We start from the raw sequence: 24,014 nt of genomic DNA on the forward strand, positions 1-24,014 counted from the left end.
ATTCCCTCTGACTGTTTCTTCTAGTCCTCTCTTTTTTTCTTCCTACTTCTCTTTTTCTTCTTCTTTCATAAAATCTGTGTCTGTCTCTGTCTCTTTCTCCATTTGTCTCTCTTCTCTCTCTTTCTCTATCTCTCTATATCCCTCTGTCTCTGTCTCTCTCACACATATTTTTGGTCTCTCTACCTGGGGCCCAGGTTACTGTGAAGCAGAGCCACTCAGCTGCTTCCTCTCTGCCTGGATCAAGTCCTGCCTTGTCATATGGGGCTGGGAGGGTGGGCGAGGGACACATGTGGGGGCCATTTCCCGGGGAGGAGGGCCTGGAGACTCATTTGGTCCCGTTGACAGCCCAGCCCCTTCATCGTCCACCATCTACCCTCATGAATCCTCAGGGAATCTGGACACAGAATTCAGGACACCTGGTCTCCGAATGCCTTGCCCGGTAATGGGTAACACCCATCACCCCCATAAGTCACCCCATCTCTGAGAAGTCGGTAAGTGAATGCTCCTCTTTCAGGCAGCTTCTGCTCTTCAAGATGGGACATGCATCCTGGAGCTGGTGCTAAGTTCTTATCAAAGTGCCAGATATTGCATCAGACCTTTTATACATCCCGCCTCATTTTCTCACAGTGATCCAAAGCAGAAGGCCCAATTATTATCCTGGTTTTCAGATTAGGAGATTGAGACTTGAGGAATCTGTGGGTCTTTATCACTCCAGAGCCTATCCTCCTGCCACTAGCCTCCCTCAGTCCTGCTCCTGTGTCAGTCCCTTTCCCCAGCTCACACATAAGAGAGTGTGACAAAAACCCTGATAATGATCCAGGCTCCCGAACAAATAGTTCATGCAAGAGTTCTATAGGGTGGAAGCAGCAAAGTCAAACTTCAGGCAGATGGAAGACTCACAGGCCACATGCTTGCTTGTATTATCATCTGCTTGTCTTCGTTTCTTCCCTCATCAGAGATGAGATGGGAGACACTTAGTGATGGATTCCAGTGTTAAATATCCTAATGCCATTAAAAATTGACACCAGAAACCAAAGCCCAGACACTATCACGGGTCTGTGATGCCTGTGGTGACCCTGGTCTCCCAATAGCAAAGGCACACAACAAGTACCTTGGTGTTCGGCAGAGGGCCAGGCGCATACTAGGAACTCAATAAGTATTTGGACCACAAGTATCTTTGGGAACTCATTTTTCCCCCTCTCCTAGGACTTCTAGATGGAGTCACTCAAAGACAGGCAAACCAAATTTCTAATACCAAGGGCACAGGCTGTGCAGATTGACACAGGCTTTTCTAAATCCCAAGCCCTGCAGAACTTATATACCAGTTCCCACGTTTCATGTTGAAATTCTACACCCAACTCAGCCCTCATATACACCCCATGACACAGATTCCCTCTATTCCATATTGCATGTTTGCACAGCATATGCATCCTAAGCATGTTCAAACAGACTCAAATATTAGAAGGAAGAGCTGAGAGCTGTTGCCTAGGAGAGAAAAAGTCGGGGCATCTGTGCTGATGTAGCTGCAAAGCCTTCATACACTATTTGGTGGCCCACCACCCCCCTCCCCTTTCTGAGTCTTGCATTTGGGTGATAAATGGCATCTGCTGGTTCTATTTGATTCTTCTTTTGGCATTAAAAAAAATCAGCCCAGACACTTTTTTCCTTTTGAACTCGTTACATTACCTTAAACAACTCATTTCTTCAGCTTAGGTGCAGTGTCTTGTCCTCCCTCAAAACCCAGTAGCTATTTGGGTAAATAATGGGTGGATATTCCCACAATGCTCCTTGATTTTCTCCAGGATTTATACAGGGATCCCGTGCATAGCAAATGTCTGCAGGGCATTGAGAATTAAATTTGCGGTATGAAAATATATCTTACCCTCCTTCAGTAACACTTTCTTCCACAAAGGGAGAACTTCTGAAATGTTTGCTGAATGAATGAATGAGCTTGTCTTTGGCATGAATCAAAGAACAGCTTAGTCATAAGGAAGCACCCCTAATCTTCTAGAAAACTATGAAGAATTTTATTTAGAGTACCCTCCTCAATCCTGGATATGGTTGATGTGCTCCTCTTTTTTCTCTGCCCTTCTTCTAGGACTGTTGTGGGAGTTCAGACCTTATATGAGTCACTGATGGTCCTGTGACTCTCTAGTGAATGGAGCCCCAGTGAGGAACCTACTAGGGACTGGCTGACCCAATGGCTTATCCAGGTGTCCAGCATCTGCCTGCACAAATGAAAGGCAAATCCCATAATAAATGTTCTTTGAAAGGTTCTTTATTAAGGCATAATTCACACCATGATGTGTATGTGGATGATGAAATGCATTTCATTAATGAAATCATTACCACCCAGGAGAGAAGTTGTTTAAAAAATTGTTTGCTCTTGAAAGCTCTGCAGCCTCTGATAACCAGACTCACTTTCCAAAAATTTCTAGTAAATAAGGAGAGCCTTGGACAGCCTTTAGGGTTAACTGCCAGGTTCAAAAATATCCCTGGAAAATAAATTTCTCTTGGCGGCTTTAATATCCAGAACATTGGGTAGTTTGAGCCAGTCACTGAAACTCTCTGACCTCAACCTCTTCAAGTGAAAAATGAGGAATGAAAAGTGAGGAAATTTTAAAATAGAAAATGAAACAATTCCACTCATTCTAGTTATTAGAATACCTGTGGACCATTAAATATGTCCTGTCCATTCACTGCCAACCCGGGAAGAAAAAGATGGTGACTTGGTTCGTTTTGTTTCGTTTTGTTTTATATATTTTAGTTGCTTACTGAAATCATACTCATTCATGTTTAAAGAGAGCTCTTTTCTCTCTACAGTTCAGGAATACAGCATGTGACTGCAGAAGGTTTCTGTTCCTAAGAGGTTCACTGCCCATTTATCAGTAAAAGATTAGCACACACTAGGGAAATGCCAGAAGCTAAATCTCATCAGACTCCATACAAGGAGGTGAGATGAGGTTGAATTATCATTTGTTCAATTCATTCATTCATTCATTCATTCATCCATTCATTCTTTAGACATTTAATCTGATGTCCCTTGATTATATGTCCCATTGAGGCATGAACCAAGTCTGTCCCATTCATCAGTGCATCCCCAGAACCTAGTACCATGTGGGGGGAACTTAATGAGTGCTCCCAACATATGTTTATAAAATCAGAGAATAATAGAGTGTGATGGGCACCACAACAAGACGGGAGCTGGGAGAAATGACCAGCAAGATGGTGGAACATAGCATGGCTTCCGAGTTTAAGACCTCATTCAGACTTTAGCAAGTAACATTCTAGATAATAAAAATACACAGCTAATGGTTTGTTGGGAATATTAAATGATATAGTGCACAGAATGTGCTTAGCCCGACACACAGTCAACCCTCAGGAAATACTGCCACATAATAAAGTCTCCAGACCAGAGTTGTTTGTCGGGCATATTTTCCCTTGAATCTCCAACGTAGACTGGTACCTTGGTTAGCATGCAATTGTTCAGCTGTCATTTTCAGGGAGGGAGGGTTTATGCCAGTTTGATGGGAAAGACATACAAGGAAGCTAACTCACACTGAGGATCTGATAAAACAAACAAGCAAGGAAATAAAGAGCAAATGACTTTTCTGAGCTGTCCTAAGGACCTGCAGTCAGCCAGACCTCTACACTGGCCCATCTATAGCCTGAACAATGAAAATCCATGCCCGGACATATGGCTACTACAGTCTATCACAAAAAGATTCAGTTTCATCCGACTGACTCTTCTTCCTAAGTCTCCTTCCTTCCTAAGGATTTAAACATTTTAGACATATCTTCTTCCACTAAGATTGAAGACAGGAAGTGTGTCTTGTGATAGATTGAGTCGAAATGTAACCTGAAAACTTAATTAAGCACACGAGTTCCCTGGCTTGAGCCACCCGTGTGATGGGTAGTTATGATGTGAGAACCATTTTATGGTTCCTCATAGGTCAATGTTCACAAGACAAAGGTGTTTGGGAAGGTATTCTAAAGGCTTACCTGATGGCTCAGAGAGGGGTGGCTCCTGCTTCCAGAGTTGGAAAAAGACTACACTTTCATGTAATTTCTGATGGACCTTGCAAACAGAAAGTCACTCACATGTTGGCATTTGTCTCCTACTGGCTTCATGTCCAATTTTTTCTCTAGGCATCTAAGAGTTAAACTCCTGACCACATGCCCTTTAGATTCTTTGGTGCAGCCCTGGCTACTCAATGAGAGAAAGAGGGCATACCAGCATTATTGATAAAATGCTGTGGTACCTTCATTTTTGCATTAAAATTTTAATAAAGTAATTTTTTCTGTTACTGTTTGACAGACAAGGGATGATTTTGCCAGAACCATGTTACATTTTCCAATAGCACTGTTTAAAACCACAGCAACAACACACTTCAACAAGGCAGGAATTCTCTCTTCCATCTTGCTGTAGGAATCCTGTGTGAAAACCCTAAGTGATGTATTAGGGCCTTAACTATGGATTGACTTCTACTAGTTTAATTTTTTTTTAAAGCTATGGCAGGAGGAAGGTTAACATCACCGAACTCCCAAAACACTATACCGCTGATGGAGGGCTTGATCCCATTCTTGCAGATGGTGACACTAAGGCTCAGTGTAGTTAAGCAATTTTCCCAGGGTCATATTTTTTTGTAAATGGCAAAGCCAAGAGTCATGTTCAGGATTGCCTGATTCAGAATCCTGTGTTCTTTCCATGAAAAGATTCTATCTTCCAGAGAACAATTTCTAGCATCAGAAGGTTATAATCAGACCAAAAAAAAAAAAAAAACAAAAACAAAAACAAAAAACAAAAAAACTTTTGGGAGTACCATTTCCCCCTTTTTTGGAGGGAAGACTTACTAACATATTGATTGTATTTTCTTTGTTCAACGTTGAAAATTTTCCCAGGGTGCTGAGTATAATTGAGGTGCAATAGACTTAAGGCATACTGTAGATAAGGTATAGCTTACATTTAGTGAAATATGCAGATCCTAATTTTATAATAGTGTGATTGTTGAAATATACATACTCTAGGACAACTGACATCCCAGTAAGGATAAGAAGTATTTCATCACCCAGAAAGTTCCTTCATGTCCCTTTCCTCTCAGTGCCTTGGATCCATCCCCTTTTACTAAGTGTTTAATTTTTTTGTCCAACAAATATTTATCTAATGCCCACTAGTGGCACAAAACATGTAGTGGGAACTTAAATATATATTTGGAAGCCTGTGTGCCATCTGATTAAGTGTCTTTATTTTCAGTGGATTTATGAAAGACTTGTTACCCCTTGCCAGAGCTAAACCCCGTCTTAGGTAGTGGGGACAGGGGTGGCGAGGGCATGGTTCCTGGCTTCACGGGATGAATTTGACTTGGGGGTAAGATGGCCTCTTTGGGATCAGTGACTCAGCGACTCGATCAGGCTTGCGTCCACCCGCACAGGAAGATTTGGGGCCACATCACTATTTCCAGATGTCAGTGACCCTGGCTCAGAAGGAGAAGAAACATCCAGTCCATCCCGGGCGGGTCTCACTTAATTTTAACTTTGTCACTCTCCTGTCCCGTCATTTCCACTCTGTGGTGAGTGATGAGGGTGTTGGAGTTCATATCCGCAGGGGGAATGTGGCAATTTGAGCATCCTCTGGCATGCCTGGGAGGCCAACCGGAAATGTTTAAATGAGGCCGGATCTGTGCTCTGTAATCATTCACATCACACAGAATGTTCCCTGTGACTCCTCTCAGCTGGCGGCCTCATCTGTCTCTGGAAATTGCATAAAAGGCTGAGGACTTGGGCTGTCCAGGTAGAGTCCTAAGAAGGGAAAGGGGAGCTAGTGGCGCACACTGATTGGCCAGGCCTCCAGCCAGTGGGCAGAGGCTGCTGCGTGGACATGTGGGTAGATTTGCCCTGCTTTGAGTAAAACCCTTACGGAGAAGGCATATCAAAGGCAGGGTTAGGGTGTAGACATTGCCCTTCTTACCATCCTTGACTTTGTGAAAGGGACCACCGGAGGGATCTGCTAATAATGTGCCATCCCCCTCGGGCTCATTCAGCACACCTGGAATGAAATTCAACTTGGAGAAACTGATTTATAAACAAAATTCCAAGCATTACAGGATTCTCAAATAACAAGCTTGATCCCTCTAACATTTAGGGGCATTTCTTTCCCTTAGGAAAAGTAACTCCCTGGAGAAACTTCAATTCATTCATTCATTCAACTGTATTTTTCAAACACAGACCATGTGTGAAGGCAGCCTCTCTACCCCTCAGGGACCTGCCACCCAGCATGTAAAGTTGCAGTCCTCAGAGCTGACCCCAACCTTGGATTTGGAGTTAATAATGCCTGCCCCCCCAAACACACACACACACACACACACACACACACACACACACACACACTTTTTAGGAGAGGAATTGCACTAAAACAGGATCAAAATGCATCTCTGATCAACAGTGTTGTCATTAGCCAGAGTGACCTCATGCAACTCAAATGTTCCTTTCTTTCTTAGAGGGTTGAAATTCAGAGCCAGATTCACTGCCTAAGAAATCTGTCTCCCTAATGCAACTGAAAACATCTAGGCCTTTTTCAGGGGACTTCTTCTGACCCCCTGTGGGGTGTTATCCTGATACCGCTGCATGGCTTTGCAGAAGGAGGCGTGCGCAGGATCACATTTGAACGTTTGGCCTCTCGCCCGTCCCCCGGGGCCCCTGAGGCCTGCCAGCCTCATGGAGGCTGCAGCTGGGGCTGCCAGCGGCGGCACCTGGGGGTGAGGGCACCGCGGACGTGGGAAGCCGGCCAGCAGATCAGCATCTCTCGATTGTTATTTTTTTAGGAAGTTCTGATGGTGACTGGGCAGTGGCGACACTTAAGTCACCAAAAGGTACTGTACGGCTTTTTCTAGCTCTTTCGTCCGGGGTGTTGTCAGATTTGACACTGACCAGTGAAGACACAAAGAGTCCTGGTGTCTGTGTGTGACCCAGTATCACACGTATGTCTCCGTTGGGTGGCCCTGCAAGTCTGTCGAAGTTCCAGCGTGTAGATGTTTGTGTGTGTGTGTGTGTGTGTGTGTGTGTGCGTGCGTGCATGTGTGGTGGTGTATCTGTGCTCGGGGCTATTGTTGAAGAACGTGCTACCCCTCATGTCTCAATATTCACTGCCTGAAGGAAAATGTCACTTTCAGACACCTTCCCAGGTAAGACATCCGGGAAATGTTGGTTTTTCTCAGCAGCACAAGCAAAACAGCAAAATACAAGGTGAATGAATGCAGGGGAGAAAACACAACTTCTGAGGGAGAGGGAAACAGAATCAGGTTATTGGCTCAGGGTCTGGGGAGTGATTAGCTTTTTTGCTATTTTTGGCTTTCCGGAGGCCGTATGGTGAACACTGAAAGCCAAGGAGTCAGGTCAGATGGAGTCTAGGAGTTCACCAGCTGGGTGAACTGGACTTCACTCCCTACCATGTGCAGACAGAGTGCTGGCCTTTGGTATCATGGTGTCAGTAACTTCTCCGATGCCCCAGCTGTGTAGACCACATCCACATTCCTCCCCTTCAGAGATGAGGACTCAGCGGGTATCTGAGCAGGGGTATTTCGCCAACGTCTACAACTGCTAAGTGCTGGGGTTGCAGTTTAGACACACACCCATCTGACTCAAGGCCTAGGTTATTTCCCAGTGGGGTGTGGTGATGGGAGCAGCTCTTTCCAGAACAGGTGGGAAACTTGGTTCTCTTCTGCCTTCACCCCATTTGCTCTGTTGGATTTGGTGGTGGAGAGGATTCTCAAAAGTTGGTTTCCAAGGTGGAGACAGGATTGGGGGCGAGTGGCCTGGAGATGGGGCCACCCACTGGGAGGCTCTGCGGTCACCTACATGGGCAGTGACCTGAGCTGCGGTGGGTGGAGGATGGAGAGAAGGACAAGTAAGAAGGCTATGGGAGGTGGTGAGTGAGTGCCTCTGAGCAGGCAGGAGGGTACAGTGGTTCCTTCAGTGGTTCTCACATTTCAGCCACTTGGGCAGCATCAGCACCCCCAAAGGTTTGTTAAAACCCATATTCCTGGGCCCCATCCCAGAGCTTCTGATTCCCTAGGTGTTTGGTGGGGCCTGAGGAATTGCATTGCTGACAAGTTCCATGGCAGTGCTGCTGGTTTGGGGACCACACTTGGAAGACCACTGCACTAGAGAAATCCTGCTGGGAAGTGATACCATCTAATTAGATCTCTAGGGATCGTTCTGGAGGCTGAGGTTTCTGAAGAGGGGACTCTGACCAGGTCTCAGAGGCTCAGAAACAACCTCAGCTCTGAGAGGAGCATGGGGGGTGGGGGATCTACTCCCATATCCAGAGAGAGAGCTGTAGATCCTCGTGTCTGCTGAGGATCCCTTGACTACCCAGTTGCCTTGAGAGAGGCAGATTTTTGGGTCTTGCATTAGATAATAACTGTTCACATGTCAACATCCATTTTTAGAAATGCAAACAATTTGGAACATGACAGACCTACTAATTTGAGGCATAAACTTTTTTTTGTCTCCTCTGTGAAAAACAAAGCCATTATGATTCCCATGACAGCATTTGGAGGCAGTCAGCACCCCTGTCCTTATATCAGCTTGTTGTTGTCTGATGCATTTAGAAAATATTTCGGGACCGGTCAAAAGCAAGGGCTTGGAAGCTGTTTTTCTACCCAAACCGGGCTAATTTCACCTGTCCTGTTAAATGAATCTTTATTTATCCTGCCTTGTCTGGGGACGAGAGTAGGGATCTCAGGAATGGCCAGGCCCAGGTTCCTCTGGGGTCACTGATCTTTCTCCAGTGTTCTCTACTCAACCTCCAGCCCCAGAGTCTGCATGAAGCATAATAACAAGGTTGGGGAGTTTGGACAGCGCCTGCCTCCCACATCCTGACGCCTCCTCAAAAGGGAGACACATGCAGGCTGTGATGCACTTAGCCTCAGACACACCTGGGTTCCAACCATGGTCTCCTCGTTCAGCATCCTTGTGATCCTCGGCAAGTCAGCACAGCCCCTCTGAGTCCCTGTTTTCTGATCTACAAGATGGGGATAATAGTCCCCTACCACCTAGGTTGGCTGTGAAGATAACATGTACAACACATGTCACAGTGCCTGGCATATGGAAAGTCATAGCCACATGAAGACTATTACTGGTATCATTATGACTGTTACCAGGTGAGCAAATGAAAGGCTCTGGAAAATTTCGTGCCAACACAACCCGTCAGACTCTAACGCATCATTTCCCAAACACTTTTGATGTCTGATCTCGTTTCTCTTCAGGAAAACCAGTTAACATCTTAACATTCAGGGGCACAAATGTTGCTAGGAACCCACTCTGGGAGCATAGGGCAGGGGTGGAGGAGGAGACAGGGGCGGATGCCACCTGGGAAGGTTGGCAAAAGAGGGAGTAGCTGCCAAGGAGAAAAGCCAAGGTCCCCGAAGATGCAAGTTCCCTTTTCCATCCGCATTGACTATACCTCCCTTGGGAGGTGTACCATATGTGCCAGGGTGAGAAATGGTGAACATCACACCCATTTGCTCTATTCAGGTTTCTCTGAGGTTTCCCATGCATGCTGCCCCCTAGTGGTCACTGCTTTGCTCCACTTCTGCCTGGTCCTAGGAACTCCCCACAAAATTGTTGAAACACCCCCCTCCCCAAGGAAGACACCATTACCTTGGTTGCCTCTCCAATCGGTATGAAGCCATGTCTTTTGGGATCTGGTAATTTTGCAAAATGAATCTTTGAATCTGACTGTTGCTTGCTTAGTCCAGTGCTACCCTAGGGCACTGAACGTGGGGGAAGCCACCAGCATAGGACTGTGGTATAATCACTCTGGCTTGGATCAGAAGCAGACCACGTGCTCTTGCACAAGCCACTCATAGGCTCCCAACACCCATTTCTGGTATTTCCAGAGCAGCGGCCCTGAAAATCCACATTCCATAGTGTTTGGGGAAGTAACTTTAGGAGACAATAGAAGTAAAATGCTTTAATGATGACAGTGAAGAAAATATGCTCTCCTCAAGCCTTCTGCTCTTATGGATGAGGGAACCAAGTCCCCTGAGATAAATGAGATTGCCCAAAGTCACACAGGAAAATTATATCAGACCTGGGGCCAAGGCCCAGTCTTCAAAGAATGGCTTAAAGACTGGACTGAGAGTTACTGGACATGCTTGTTACAAATGAAAATCCTGGGCTCACATAGGGCAAAGAAACTGGGACCACTGGACATGGGGCCTCGACATCTTCTAATTTTTTGTTTTTTAACTGCACTTTCTGGATAATTCTTTATACACTAAAGTTTGGACTTACCTTTTCCAAGACCCAATCTCTAGACACAATTTATCCTAGAACACCAATTTCACATGCCAGGATTCTTCCAAACACGAGTATTTTTGCTGTTTGCTGAAATAAAACTGTTTTCTTATTTGAGGGTTTGAGCTGGATCCATAGCTGGAAACTAGGAACATTGGAGGTGACAGTCTTGGATTCAGTGTCCTGCCCTGACACTTATCAGCTGTGGCAGAGAAATTTGGCAGCCAAATTACCCAGTGTCTCTGGGCCTTAATTCCCATTGTCACACAGAAGAGATGATTTTGCCTTGTCACCTATATTTAAGATGGCTTAAATGAGACAATGTCAGGGAAATGAGTAAGAGTGTCTAGTACATAGTAGGTACTCAGTAAATTCTAGCTCTTTCTTTTTTCTAAGAAAATTGATGTCCCGTGGGATCCCTGGGTGGCGCAGCGGTTTAGCGCCTGCCTTTGGCCCAGGGTGCGATCCTGGAGACCCGGGATTGAATCCCACGTCGGGCTCCCGGTGCATGGAGACTGATTCTCCCTCTGCCTGTGTCTCTGCCTCTCTCTCTCTCTCTCTCTGTGACTATCATAAATAAATAAAAGTAAAAAAAAATTAAAAAAAAAAAGAAAATTGATGTCCCATAGTAATAAGTGTTCATCTGAGAGATGGTACAGAAGGCACAAAGCAGGAGAAAATGTCTAGTTTGGGTGGAAGTCTTGTTGGAGTGCACACATCTTGAATAAGGACCCACCTAAAGGCAACCTTAAAACATTACTGCATGAAATTCAGGCTTTTTCAATGTTCTGATTTGGGTTATTGGTTTGCTGGTGAGCAAGAGGGCGCAGAGCAGGTGGAGAATAGGGAGGGGATTTTTTTTTTTTTAAATAAAAATCAAATCCCACCAGCTCCTGAGTTTGGCCTCTTTTGAAAAGCACACAGTAAGCACTGGAGTTTTGATGAACTTCTTTGCAAACCCATAGGGCATGGAGGAGATTCTCTGCTTGGCAGAAAATGCCATTCTGTAAGACTCAGTACATATTTTGCTAGTTTGAAAAATATGCACCAGCACTCCCTGTGATGTGAAGCCAGTTAGGTCTTTTTTTTTTTTTTTTAATCTTCTGCATTTCACACTTTCCCAGCACGTTGCATGGTGCCTACCATGCATAGTAGACACTCAATGTGCATTTTATCAATAAATGATTGAATGAAGTTGGGCATAACATTTGAAGGGAATCCTGTAGTCTTTTCTGAAGAGGCACTGGGAAGTAGAAAAATCAACCAGATGGAAATCAGGAGACCTGTGTTCTAGATCCAGTGCTCCTTGTTAGCAATTTGCAGTCCTTGAGACCACAGCTTGAGTTGTCTCTCCTATAGAATGGAAGGTTGGGGATCATTGATTTCTTTGGCTCTTTGCTTTGCTCTGATTGGCTTGCCTTGTCATGCACCCTCCTCTGAACAAATTGTTGTGGAGAGGGCAATGGAATGGGTTGGTTGTAGTCCCTGGAGAATAGCTGGGGAAAGAGTGGAGGCATGTGTCAGCCAAACCACGTGGATTAAGAGTAGGAGACAGGTAGATTCCCCATCTGAAAATATGGGGCTCTTCCTGGAAGTAGGGTGAGTAAATGACTGGTGTTTGTATTGGTAGTCTTGCCACAAAAATGCTGTGTAACAAGTGGCCCCAAACTTGTGATTTAACTTTATTTAGCAGCATTTACTGAGACCAGGTGTCTATGTGCCAGTGACTTGTGCTGATGTCAGAGGTTCTCCTAGTCTCACTTGAGTTGACTCTTGTCTCTGGGAGCTTGCTGAATGTTGGCTGATCAAGGCTGGTTCTAGCCAGAATGACTCAGGTGACTTGACTCTGCTCCAGGTGTCTTTCATCCTTGGAGAGGGTAGCCCAGACATCCCATGATGATGGCATAGGTACAAAAGAGGAACCTCAAACCAGCAAGCACTTTTTCATGCTTCTGTAATGTCATGTCTGTTCACATTCATTAGTCACATGGATGAACTCAGAATACACTGGTGGGGAAAAAAGATCTACCTCTTTTGGGGTGAGTTTCAAAGTTGCATACAAAAAGCATGGATACAGGGAAGGGTGAAGAATTGAGGTCATTTGTGTATGAACCTAACATAGGATCCGAAATCTTAACAATTATTTGCTTTGAGATAATAATCTGCTTTGTTATATGCTTTGCTATGACAAATTGGAAGGAAGAACATGGGATTAAGGAGAGTCAACCTTTATTTGCTACATTTAAAAAAAGAACAAACACCAGTTTTATAAAATTTCACCAGAGGAGAAGTTGATTGGAAGACAAACTATACAAGGAATTTCTGAAAAGAATGATCTCCATCTATGGAGCAGCAATGCAGGATGCGTGGCAGGGCAGTGAATGAATGCACCACTTCCATCCAGAGCTCTTCTATATAGGGGGCACTGTGGTCAGCCATGGCTGGAGCACAAGTCTTGTCTATATTTGTTCCACAGCCTCTCAGAAAGAGGTGACTGCATAGCAGCACTGCCTAAGGGAAGAGACAAAGGACCTGCAGGTTTAGAGGCCTGTCAGCAAGACATTTGCAGAGGGTTCCCTGGACTCATAACCAAGGAGCTCGTGGTGCAGCCTGGACAGCTTTAGTGGAAAGCCCAAGCCAGGCACTATTTCAGAATCCTCTCCAGCAAAGATAGTGGGAGCCCTCAGGGTTAAGACAAAGAAGATCCAGGCTTCTGGACTCCCCTTGACAGTTTTCTTTCTTCGAGATAAAGGACTTCAGAAGGAAGATGTGAAGCCCAGCAGAGAGAGCTGGGAGCCCCGAGCTTCGTTAAGACCTGGTTCAAATGTGACTTTTCCTACTGATGTCTCTTCAGCAAGGCCCAGAACCAGGTGAAACAGGGCTAATTCACCATAAAGGCAAATCTTCCCAACTCCTCCCTGGCTCTCTCCTGTCTAAGAAGCTAGGCTTTTTTCTTGCCTTTCTTGTTTCTGCCTGCTAAGACAGTTTCAGGAGCCTGCACAGCTTTATAGAATGTATTTTAAAAGAAGAGAGAAATACCTGGGTATTTTTTTTAAACATGAACTGTCCCCTGTTTCACTCTTTAACTTAGTTTGTGAAAGAGGGGGAAAAAAGTGCAGACCCAGACATATTTCTGTATAAGTAAAAAAGCAAATATTGTCCTAATGAACCAAAGGCCCCACAAATACAGCAGCTTGAGAGAAACAAGTATATCTTTCTGTTACAGTACCCAGGGGAGTGGTACATGTTGGTGGGATAGCTCTACTCTAAAGTGTCACTTGGGGACCCAGGCTCCTCAAACACTATTTCTCTACCACCGTCTACAGGATTGTCCTCATCTGCATTGTTGTGGTTAGTTGTTGTCAAGCCAATGGAAAGGGAGAAGAGGGGACATCCAGGGAAAGCGATTTACTTTTAAGTAAGTCAGGTGAAATGAAAATTGGATGTATCATTTTTGCTCACATACCATTGGCAAAAGATGAGCGACATGGCCAAATGTAGCCCCCAAGAGGGCTGAGGAAATCTAGTTTGGAGCAGAGTGGCCACATGCCCAAGAGAAAAAGGCAGAGAAAGGCTTGGGACCCAAGTGGCCATGTGCTACATCTTCCCAGGTAAGAGTCCACACTTAAGGAACACTACCATACACCATGCATAATGGTTTGTGCTTTTATCTACCTTGTCTCCTTTACTTCTGCACAGCACCCTGCAAAGTCAGTCTATCCTCATGCAATTTTCTTTTGCTTTCTAACAATGACAGCAATAGCAGCTACCATCTGTAGAATACCAACTATGAGGCAAGGACATTGGTACTGTACGTGATTCTCTTCAGTACCCTGAACCCCCTGCCACCCAACCATTGTCTTTTGATTTTCAATTTTATTGGTAGAACTCTGAGAGTTCAGGTAACTTGCTCAAGGTCTCCAGCCTATAAGTGGAAGAGCTGGGATCTGAACTCAGATCCATCTTTCAGAGCTTAGGCTCTTACCGCCATATTGTGAAGAAGAATTTATGGTCACAATAATCAGGTGGGTGTTCTTTCAGACATCATTATATATTGTATGAACCTGATACATGGCAGCCTTCAAGTTCTAACCTCACTAATCTTCCTTTCTTTCTCTCATTAATCCTTCTAATTCCTGGAATCTACTGCTGAAGTCTTGCCTTTTGAGACTTGAGGCTCTGCTATGGCTGCTGAGAGCCAGTGTAGGATTCAAACCCAACACTTTGGTTCTTTGTCGTTGCTGAAAGTGACTGCTGTTCTCTGGGTGGTGGAGATGGGATAGCAGAAGCACAAGGAAAATAAATATTAGTTAATATTTCACACTATCCCACTACATTGTCAGGGAGGAAATCATTGTGATGAGCCCAGGCAAGCACATCTGCTTTGTGGGGCCAACTATATGAACTAGTATGTGTCAAGAACCTGACCTGAAGTCTTCACTCAGTTATATGAGAAGTGAATGGCTCTTTATCCAGCTCAACTCCAGGACGGGTGGCCTCCTTTCGGTCAGTGACTGGCCAGCACTCCAGCTAACATCATTGCCCTTCAGAGATGCCAAGATCTGTGCTCCTGGTAATGCATTAGCCAACCGTAACACTGGAAGAGTCACAACCTGACAGGGAACATCTCAGGTCACCCCCAGCTCCCTCCTCCTCACCTTAAGAAAGAAAAAGATTAACCTAGTTTGCTTTAGGAGGGAATTTGAGGCTTTGTTAAGCTTCTGGTTGAGAGATCCTGATGTTTCCTCTTGAGAATCTGATACTTGCCATGTGCACCCCAATCCCTAATGTTGGAGGGAGAAACAATCCCTAATGAGAGGAGGAAACAAGAAAAGTGATGTCTCTGTATAATTCTCACTCTGCTCTCTATTTTCTGTAGTTTGGGGGGATATTTTCCTGCAGATAAAACCTTTTGAAGGAAACAAGATGGTTCTATAAGCCAGGCTAGTGGTTATAGAAATGGTGAGGGTTGTAGCCACAAGTTCATAAATTTCAGGACACCCAGAATTGAGCTGGGTATCCTGGGTTCAAATCCCAGCACCATCACTTGAACAAGTTGCCAAAGTTCTGTAGTCTCAGTTTCCCCACTTATAAAATGAGGCTGAGAATGGCACCTACCTTGGTAGGATATTGAGAGTCTTAAAAGGATTAACAGGGGTGCCTGGGTGGCTCAGTCAGTTAGGCATCCAACTCTTGGTTTCAGGTCAGGTCATGATCTCAGGGTCCTGATATCAAGCCCTACATGAGGCTCCCTGCTCAATGGGGAGGCTGCTTGTGATTTTCTTTCTCCCTCTCCCTCAGACCCTCCCCACCACTCTCTCTCTCTCTCTCTCTCTCTCACTGTCTCTCATAAATAAAATATTTTTTTTAAAAAGAAGGTTAACAAATTCCCTAGTCAAGTATCAAGAACAGACTATGTGCTTAATAACTAATATGAGCTTTTACTCAGTTTACCACTGGGGATCTGAGAGGGAGACCACAGTTCTACTATATGCATGTAGTCTCTAACCAGTCCCTGCTTCCTTCACCTAACTGCATCCTGCCTCCCTGAGCTCACTGCTACAGAACAGTCATGCCCCTGCAAGGCTATAACCAGAGACATGGAGCTGGGCACCAACCAGGTTCTCCTGCCCCAGAAATAAAGGAATTTAACCCATGCTTTAGTCCTGTGATTCCTATAAAACACAGGGCACAGATCACTCAGACTTCTATATTAGTATGTATTAATGTTCCCCAGAAAAATTGAACTGTGTATACACACACACTCTTATCCTATTATTTATATATATATATTCACATATGAATAATAGGATATATATATATATATATATGGTGTGATTGAAGCAATTCCCCATAATAAACCACCTTTCATATATATATGTATATATATGAATATGACAAATATTTGTATATATGAATAACAGGATATGTACATATATGAAAGGACATTTATTATGGGGAATTCGTTCATATGATTATGGAGGCTGAGAAGTTGCATGATCTATTTCTATTGTCTGAGAGCTAGAAACCCAGTGGTGTGATCTCAGTCCAAGTCGAAAACTTGAGAACCAGCAGAACCAATGGGGTAAATCCCAGTTGAGGAGTAGAGGGCCAATGTCCCACCCAGGAGATAAGGCAGCAGACAGGAAGGGCATGGAGCCTCCCTTCTTCTGATTTTTGTGGTATTTTAGTCCATCAACAAATTAGATAATTTCCACCTATATGGGAGAGAGCAATCTACTAAGCATACCAATTCAAATGCAAACCTTCCTAGGCACACCCAGAAATAATATTTAATCTGGACACCCGGTAGACCCAGTCTGGTTGACACGTAAAATTCACAGACCAGATGGCCAAAATATGAAACATTCTGCCTGTTTCTAATATTTTAGAGAATTCTTCAGAATCTGAAATATTTCCAGTGCTTTCCTGCCTTCACCAAATGCATTATTGTACCCCTACTGTGTGCCAGGCACTGGGCTAGGTATTGGGGATACAGTAGTGAGCAGAGCTGATATGGCCTATACCCTAATCAGAATTTATATTCTAGTCAAAGGAGGCCGATAATATCCAAGTAACTAAAAAGATAATTTCATGAAATTATACAAGCTAAAAATATAGTAAAATAGGGAGAAGTGATGAGAGCAGTTGGGGGTGGGGAGGGCTCTCTTTTGACTGACTCATCAAGAGGGATTTTCTGAGGAAGTGACCTTTGATCAGAGAACCAAATTATAAGAAGAATCCAGATGTGCAACCAAAAAGAAGAGCATTTTGGCAGAGAAAACCGCAAGGATGTGATTCAATGGCTCTGACGTGGTGAAAAGGTTGGTGTGTTCAGGAGCAGAAAGGAATCCTGTGTATACTGGTTTGGAGAGTATCCCTCCAAATCTCTACCCACTCAGAACCTCAAAATGTGATCCTGCTGGGAAATAGGGTCTTTGCAGATGTAATAAGGTGAGCTCATTCTGGATTAAAGTGGGTCCTAATGCAATGGCCAGTATCCTTATCAGAAGAAGGAAATTTGAACAGATAGACCCACACAAAGAGGATGGCCAGATGGAGTAAGAGGCTGAGATTGGAATGAGGCAAAAGGCAAGGAATGCCAAGGATTGCTGCAACCACCAGAAGCTAGAAGAGGCAAGGAAGGGTCTTCCCCTAGAGCCTGCAGAGGGAGCATGGCCCTGATGACACTTTGATTTCAGACTTCTGGAATCTGTGAAAGAATAAATTTCTGTTGTTTTAAGCCACCCAGTTTGTGGTAATTTGTTATGGCAACCCTGGGAAACTAATACACTCTGTGACAGGTTCACAACAAGTGGAAGAGATGAAGCTAGAAAACAGCCAGAGATCAGGTCACGTAGACCTTGGGGCCACTGCAAATAATTTGGGTTTTATTCTTAAGTGCAGTAGGAATATGTATTACTTGATTTCAACATATTCTTGGACCAAAGACAGGGACAAATGAGGAATGATAAAAGCTTAGGTTGGCTGGGGCATTGCTTACCCGGTTAAATTCATCACCCAAGACCCAAGAATATCACCAAGTGAGAATGAGCTGTGGGAACCCCTCCTTAAGATATCTTTGGCCCAAGGAAAGAAGGTAGGTGGGAGGCCACCTGCTGAGACCCTCAGATGTGCAGCTTGTTTTGAAAACGGGTTATTACCTTGACTCGCTTTCTTTCCACGGAAGTGAGGCTCCATCCCACCCTGCACCTGGACAAGTGTCTGCTGCTAATTAGAGGAGAGACAGATGGAGGAAGGTAGAGTTTAATTTTACAGCCTTGGTTCCTTCAAGGCAATTAGGCTTATTGGAAGGAAAGCACCTTTTTCATTCTTTCTTCCTCTTTTTAAATGAAGAAAAATCAAACCAGAGAGGCCCAATGTTGTTGAAAGGCTCACACATCTGTTTCCTGGTTGGCTTGTCAGCCATCTGCCCACAAGGTATTGGGGCTGATTAGGTTAATGCATTTATTAATGGGGCTTACAAGGCTGCTCAATGAATCTGTTATTTCTTTCACGAGAAGTGTTTTGATATAGTGACAGGGACCACACTGCACAAAGCCAAGAGAGGCCAAGTAGGCATTTCTTCCTCCTCCTCTGGATCTAAGTCAGAAGAGACCAAAAACATGGGGAAGAGAGCATCACAAACATTGCCTTTCCTGGTTATGGGAATGGTCCATCCACCACCATCTATATTCCTGTTATTAAAACAATCTTGAAAATTACTCTTTAAGGAACAGTTTTATGTCCCGGCAACAAATCTGTGCCTGCTCTGTACTTCTCTAAAACACCTCTAAGTCCAGTGGAGGGAAGATGGTCAGACAAATAAGTGACTGTGAATGATATAGTCTTGCCTACTAGACTTCAGATGGCCTGGAGACCCCTTGCTTCCTTTATTTTACCACACAGATGTCCTTTTTTTTCTTGAAGTTGTCACACTCCTTCCTGCCTGCAAATGCTGTTTAGTGTCAGTTATATACTGCTGCATAACAAACTTCCCCAAAGTGCAGTGTAGTGGCTTAATAACAGCCACCATTTATTGTACTCATGATTGTGGGTCAGCTGGCAATTCTTCTGGTTTGGGCTAGATTAGCTGTTCTCAGCCAAGTTTACTCGGTATCCGGAGTCAGCTGGCAGGTCAGTTGATGGCTGTGTGATCTAGTTTGTCCTCACTCAGTATCTGGCAATTAGCAGGCGGTTGGTTGTGGTGAGCACAGGCAACTGGCCTGAAGCTTTCTCATCCTCCAGGAGGCTAACCTGGGCTTCCTTTCTCATACAGAAGCAGGAATCCAAGAGCCTGATAGTTGAAGCTTTAGAACTTGTAAAGGCCCAGGTTCAGGACTTACATGACATAATTTCTGCTACAGTCTATTGGTAAAAGCCAGTCACAAGGCCCGGCCATATTCAAAGGGTAAAGAAAGACGTTCAGCCTCTTGATGGAAGGCAATGCGATGTACAATGGCCATTTTGCTATATACTACATGTTCTCTCACCTGGAATCCTGCTGCTGTTACACATCCTCAAGGGTGCCTTCCCTAATCATCCTGAAAAGATCAAGTCCCCTTCTTAGGCCACTTCATAGGGCAGACGAGGCAAACACAGGTGGTAGGTACAGGGAAGTGAAAGGGGAAGGAAGAAAGGAAAGGATTGTTGGCTTGGATGAATGCCTCCTTTGTGCTTAGCAAGTTGCCTGGCACAGGGTGAGTGCTCAATAAATGTCTGTTGGATTTAATCCAGTTCTTTCAGAAGACAGACAAAATATATGTACTGAATAGTTACTACATTCCAGAATTGTGTTACGTACCTTATATATCTCATGTAATGTATTGCTCACAACAAACCTGAAAGTAGCTTATATTATTCCCATTTCACACTGAAGGAAATAAAGCTGTCAGAGGTTAAGTGACATTCCTGAGATCTCATAACCTCCAGTCTGTCTGATTACAGAGCCCCCAGAGTTTTCTGTCCACCCTTCTCTTGCTCCAAGTACCAAACACTTTCTACAATCCGGGGGTCCCCAGAGTCAGGCTCACTAAGAGACTAAATCAGGGTTGATTGTGGAGGAGGTTGTAGATTCTCCCTGTGGGACCTCATGATTCCCTGAATAGAGCCTTCTCCCCATCCCTGCACTGATTGGCAAGATTTTAATGCCTCTGTGATTTCTTTCCTTTAGAACTTTTTGAGGAAGCATCACCTATCCCAGCTGTTGGAATACCTACTTCATAATCAATTGTCTCAGTTTGTCAGATACAGGAAACCCTGACTACATTCCTTTCTCTGAGCAGATCTTTGACTAGTCCACTGTCTGGAAAGAGGCACATGGGAATGAATGATTCTAGATCACAACTGGAGATGTAATGAGGATGAGTGAGACTTTTATAAGAGACTCCCAGAAGGAACAGGGGAGGGGAGCTTCCACTCCTATGATTGCCCTAATATTCTATGCATATTCATAATATTTTGCTTTTACATCCACTCACTGGATACTTATTGAGTATCTAATATCTGCCAGAAGTAGGCTGGACATTGTGCACACAGTGATGGGCAGGAATCTGACCTGGTCTTGCCCTGTTGCAACTGCAGTGGGAGAGAGAGAGACAGGAATACACGCAGTGGATTAACGAGTGCAAAATGGCATGTACAATGTGTGCCATGGAGAAGAACCTATCATGGTGGTATGTGACCTTGTTCAAGGTTCTAGAAGGGAAGATGGTGGGAAGTGGTAAGAGAGAACAGGAATGAGATTGGAGGTCACTTACCTTTAGTTCTCTAGGAAAAGCTATGTGCCCTGACTGTGCTAGACACCAGGGCTTTGCTTGTGGTCTCAACTCTGGCTGTACATTAGAATCATTTGGGTGGAGGGGCGCTTCAAAAAAATCTGTGCCTGGGCCTGACCCGCAGAGATTCTAATTGAATTATTCAGGGGAGGGATCCAGGAATCTGAATGCTTTAGAAGCTCCCTCATGTGATTCCCAAGTACTGCCAGGATTGAGAGCCCCACAGATGGAAAGATAAGGTCTCTGCCTTCAAAGCTGCAACATCTTGTTGTCAGACCAGCTCAGAGATCTTATTATAAATATTCATAAGCCTACCATATTTATACTTTTAATTTTTTGTTTATTTTATTTAAAAAATTTGTTTACTTTTAATTTTTTTTAAAGATTTTTATTTACTTGAGAGAGAGAGAGAGAACATAGAGGGAGAGGGAGAAGCAGACTCCACTGAGCAGAGAGCTGGATGTGAGGCTCAATCCCAGGACCCTGAGATCATGGCCTGAGCCAAAGGCAGACACAACTGACTAAACCACCCAGGCATCCCCCGTATATATACTTTTATGTTATTTGTAGGATTCTTTGGTCACTATCTGTCTCCGCTTAGTAGAGGTCCACCCCATGAGGGCAAAGACCCTGTCCATTTCTGATTCTTCACTGCCTAGTACTGCCTAGCACATGGCCCCTGACTCTCTGATGAATGAATGAGCAAATTACCTGAGGAGGATGTTGGTAGATGAGGGGCATGGTAGGTTTTGCATTTCAGAAATATGCCTCTGGCTGCAGTGTGGAGACTGGACTGGGTCGAGGCGTGAGGCCTAAGGCAGGGAGGCCAGTTTGGTGGCTGAAGTGGAGCGATGTTCAAAGTTGGAGGTGGAGTGGAATAGGTTATAGCAGCATTTGTAGGCATAGCTGGACAGGCTTAGCAGTTGTGCTGGAGGAGGAAGATGCTACCTTGTTTCTGGCTTCAGGGGTGTTTGCATCCAGGGGTTAAGGAAGGACCTGAAGAAGAAGGTATATTTGTATTTATTGTTAATGGTTTCAGACTTGGCTACCTGGAGTAGGAAATACCAATGAATCTGTCCTGGAGGTAACTGGATTCATGTCCTCCCCCACTACCCCAAGTCCAAAGGGGAATATCAGAGCGTCCTTCTGTTGAGACTTTGTGGCATTGGAAACCTAGAACTTTCTTCTGGAAAGCAGAAAGATGGGGATCTTACATTGACTTGAATTTAACTCATACCCCTTTAATCAATGCATGGTATTTTCAGAATGTGTGCTCTTCGCATCTTTAGTAGCAGATTCCTTTTGACATTCTATATCTTCAGAAGCTCTAAGATTTATGGCAAAGGGGACTTTCTCTTGAAAGATCACAGTAGCCAGGACAATATACATTAACAGGGACAGAAACCCAACTTAAATGGTATGAAGCCTGGAAGGTTAATGTGTGGCTTACTGGAGTGTTGTATTGAGGAGTCTGAGCAGAGGCTGCACTTGTTTGGACAGAGCACTATGATCAATGAGTGACGTCTGCCATGGACACTGAGCGGGCAAGTGGGCCATATTTTTGTGCCCTTGGTCCTAAAACTGAAGCTTTCCCTCTATGGCCTTTGAAAAGCACCAAATAATGTCTACTGGACTTAGGTTCTACCCTGGCTCAGCCACTAGCTGGGGGTAACTTTTGTTAATCATTTCATATTCCTGAGCTTGACAATTTCCGAATCAATCAAGCAGGAGTAAAAATCCCCATCCTTCCTACTTCCTAGGGTTGTTGAAAGGATCAAATGGGAAGAGAAACATGGAAAAATGATGGCATCCATGAATGTACATATACACAAATTCACCTATGTAACAATGTGGGATATTGGAAGGCTGTGGGATGATGGAAGCATAGATGGGAAAACAGCAAATATTTCTCATCTCCAAAGAGATGTAAATTTAAAGTTTACTGCTAAGAAATAAATTTTATTTTATTTATCTTATTTTAAATAATCTCTTCACCCAATGTAGGGCTCAAATTCATGACCCCAAGATCAAGAGTCACATGCTCTACTAACTGAGCCAGTCAGATGTCCCACTAAGAAATAAATTTTAAAAGTGTAGAGGATCTTATAATAAAAGAAGTATAAGAAAATAAAAGATCTCATAAACTTATCAAATAAATACACAGGGAAAGAAAGATGAGGGAAGGAAAGAAGAAAGGGGGAGGGAGGGAGAGAGAGAAGAGGAAGGAAGAGGAAAGGAAGGAGGGAGCCAGGATCATAATGAAAGAAAACAAGGAAGAAAAAGAGAAAGAAATCACGGTGCTGGAGATGGTGTGGTGAAATGGCACAGAGATTGGTGTGACTCTTTTGGAGGAGTTGGCAATATGTATCAAGAACCTTGATAATGTTTACATCCTTTTGTCAAGTAATTAACTTCAGGTCATTCATTTCCGGGCTGGCTAATAAAGATTTTAGGCTCTATGGGCCTCGCAGTCTCAGGCATGTGTACTCAGATCCACCACTGCAGAGCAAAAGCAGCCACAGACAGTAGGTAAGCAAGTGGGTATGGCCCTGTTCTAGTAAGACTTTATTTACAAAAATAGGCAGCATCCGGATTTGATCCAGGGGCTATAATTTGCAGTCGTCTGATGTAGATGAAGAAACTACTTTTACAATGATCCTAAATACAAAAAGAGCTTGAGTCTTGAAGATTCTCATTTCAGCTTTATTTATGTCAGCAACATATTGGCAAACAACTCTTCATCAATGGGAGGAGTGATTAATTTTAATAGTTCCACCCAATGAAATATTATGTAGGCATTAAAATGTTGTTTATTAGTGATTTATAACAGCATGGAGAAATGCATGATAGAATGTTATTTGGAAATTAAACAGTGATTTATAATGATAATTACAATGGCAGGGGCTAATACCTGAATACTTTGCATGCATGATATCATTTAACCCTTTAAACAACTGCATGAAATATAATATATGTATATATATATATATATATATATATATATATATATATATAGTAACTACTCTCCTAATGTAGAAACTAATGGTAATAAAAACTACGAAGTTTCTTACCTTTTCATTAAGTAGCCAAAGTTACACCTCTAGCAGGTGGAAGAGTTGGGGTTTGAACACAGGTCTACTTAACTGCTTAAAGCAACCAAACACACTAATAGAAATCCCAAATTGAACCCCATTTATGGAGAGAAAATATAGCCACACATTGATATCGGCGATCTTGAATGGTGGGTGACAGATATGAATATTCCTCAAGATGTTAAAATGAGAATGCATGATTTTAATGATGAAGAAACAACCCTGGAACTTTGTAAGAACACCAAGGAGGTACAGTGCTCGGTGCACTATGGTGGAGAAGTGTTTATTGGAGGTGGGGGCGGGGAGGGTGTGGATTTAGAGTGTCCACTGGGGTGCCCTAACCTTC

At 43.9% G+C, this 24,014-nt stretch overlaps 1 protein-coding gene across 2 annotated transcripts in view; it reads left to right on the forward strand.

Moving 5' to 3' along the window:
- Positions 1-24,014, forward strand: part of SHISA9 (shisa family member 9) — a 281,808-nt gene that overhangs the window by 253,666 nt on the left and 4,128 nt on the right. The window contains exon 4 of one of the 2 annotated variants that reach the window (XM_077906681.1): positions 6,822-6,869. The exons of the other annotated variant lie outside the window; for it this stretch is intronic. Coding sequence (XP_077762807.1) covers positions 6,822-6,869 — 48 coding nt within the window. The remainder of the gene's footprint in view (positions 1-6,821; positions 6,870-24,014) is intronic. 2 annotated transcript variants of the gene reach the window in all.

The sequence above is a fragment of the Canis aureus genome, chromosome 8, assembly GCF_053574225.1.
Source record: "Canis aureus isolate CA01 chromosome 8, VMU_Caureus_v.1.0, whole genome shotgun sequence".
Taxonomy (NCBI): Eukaryota; Metazoa; Chordata; class Mammalia; order Carnivora; family Canidae; genus Canis; species Canis aureus.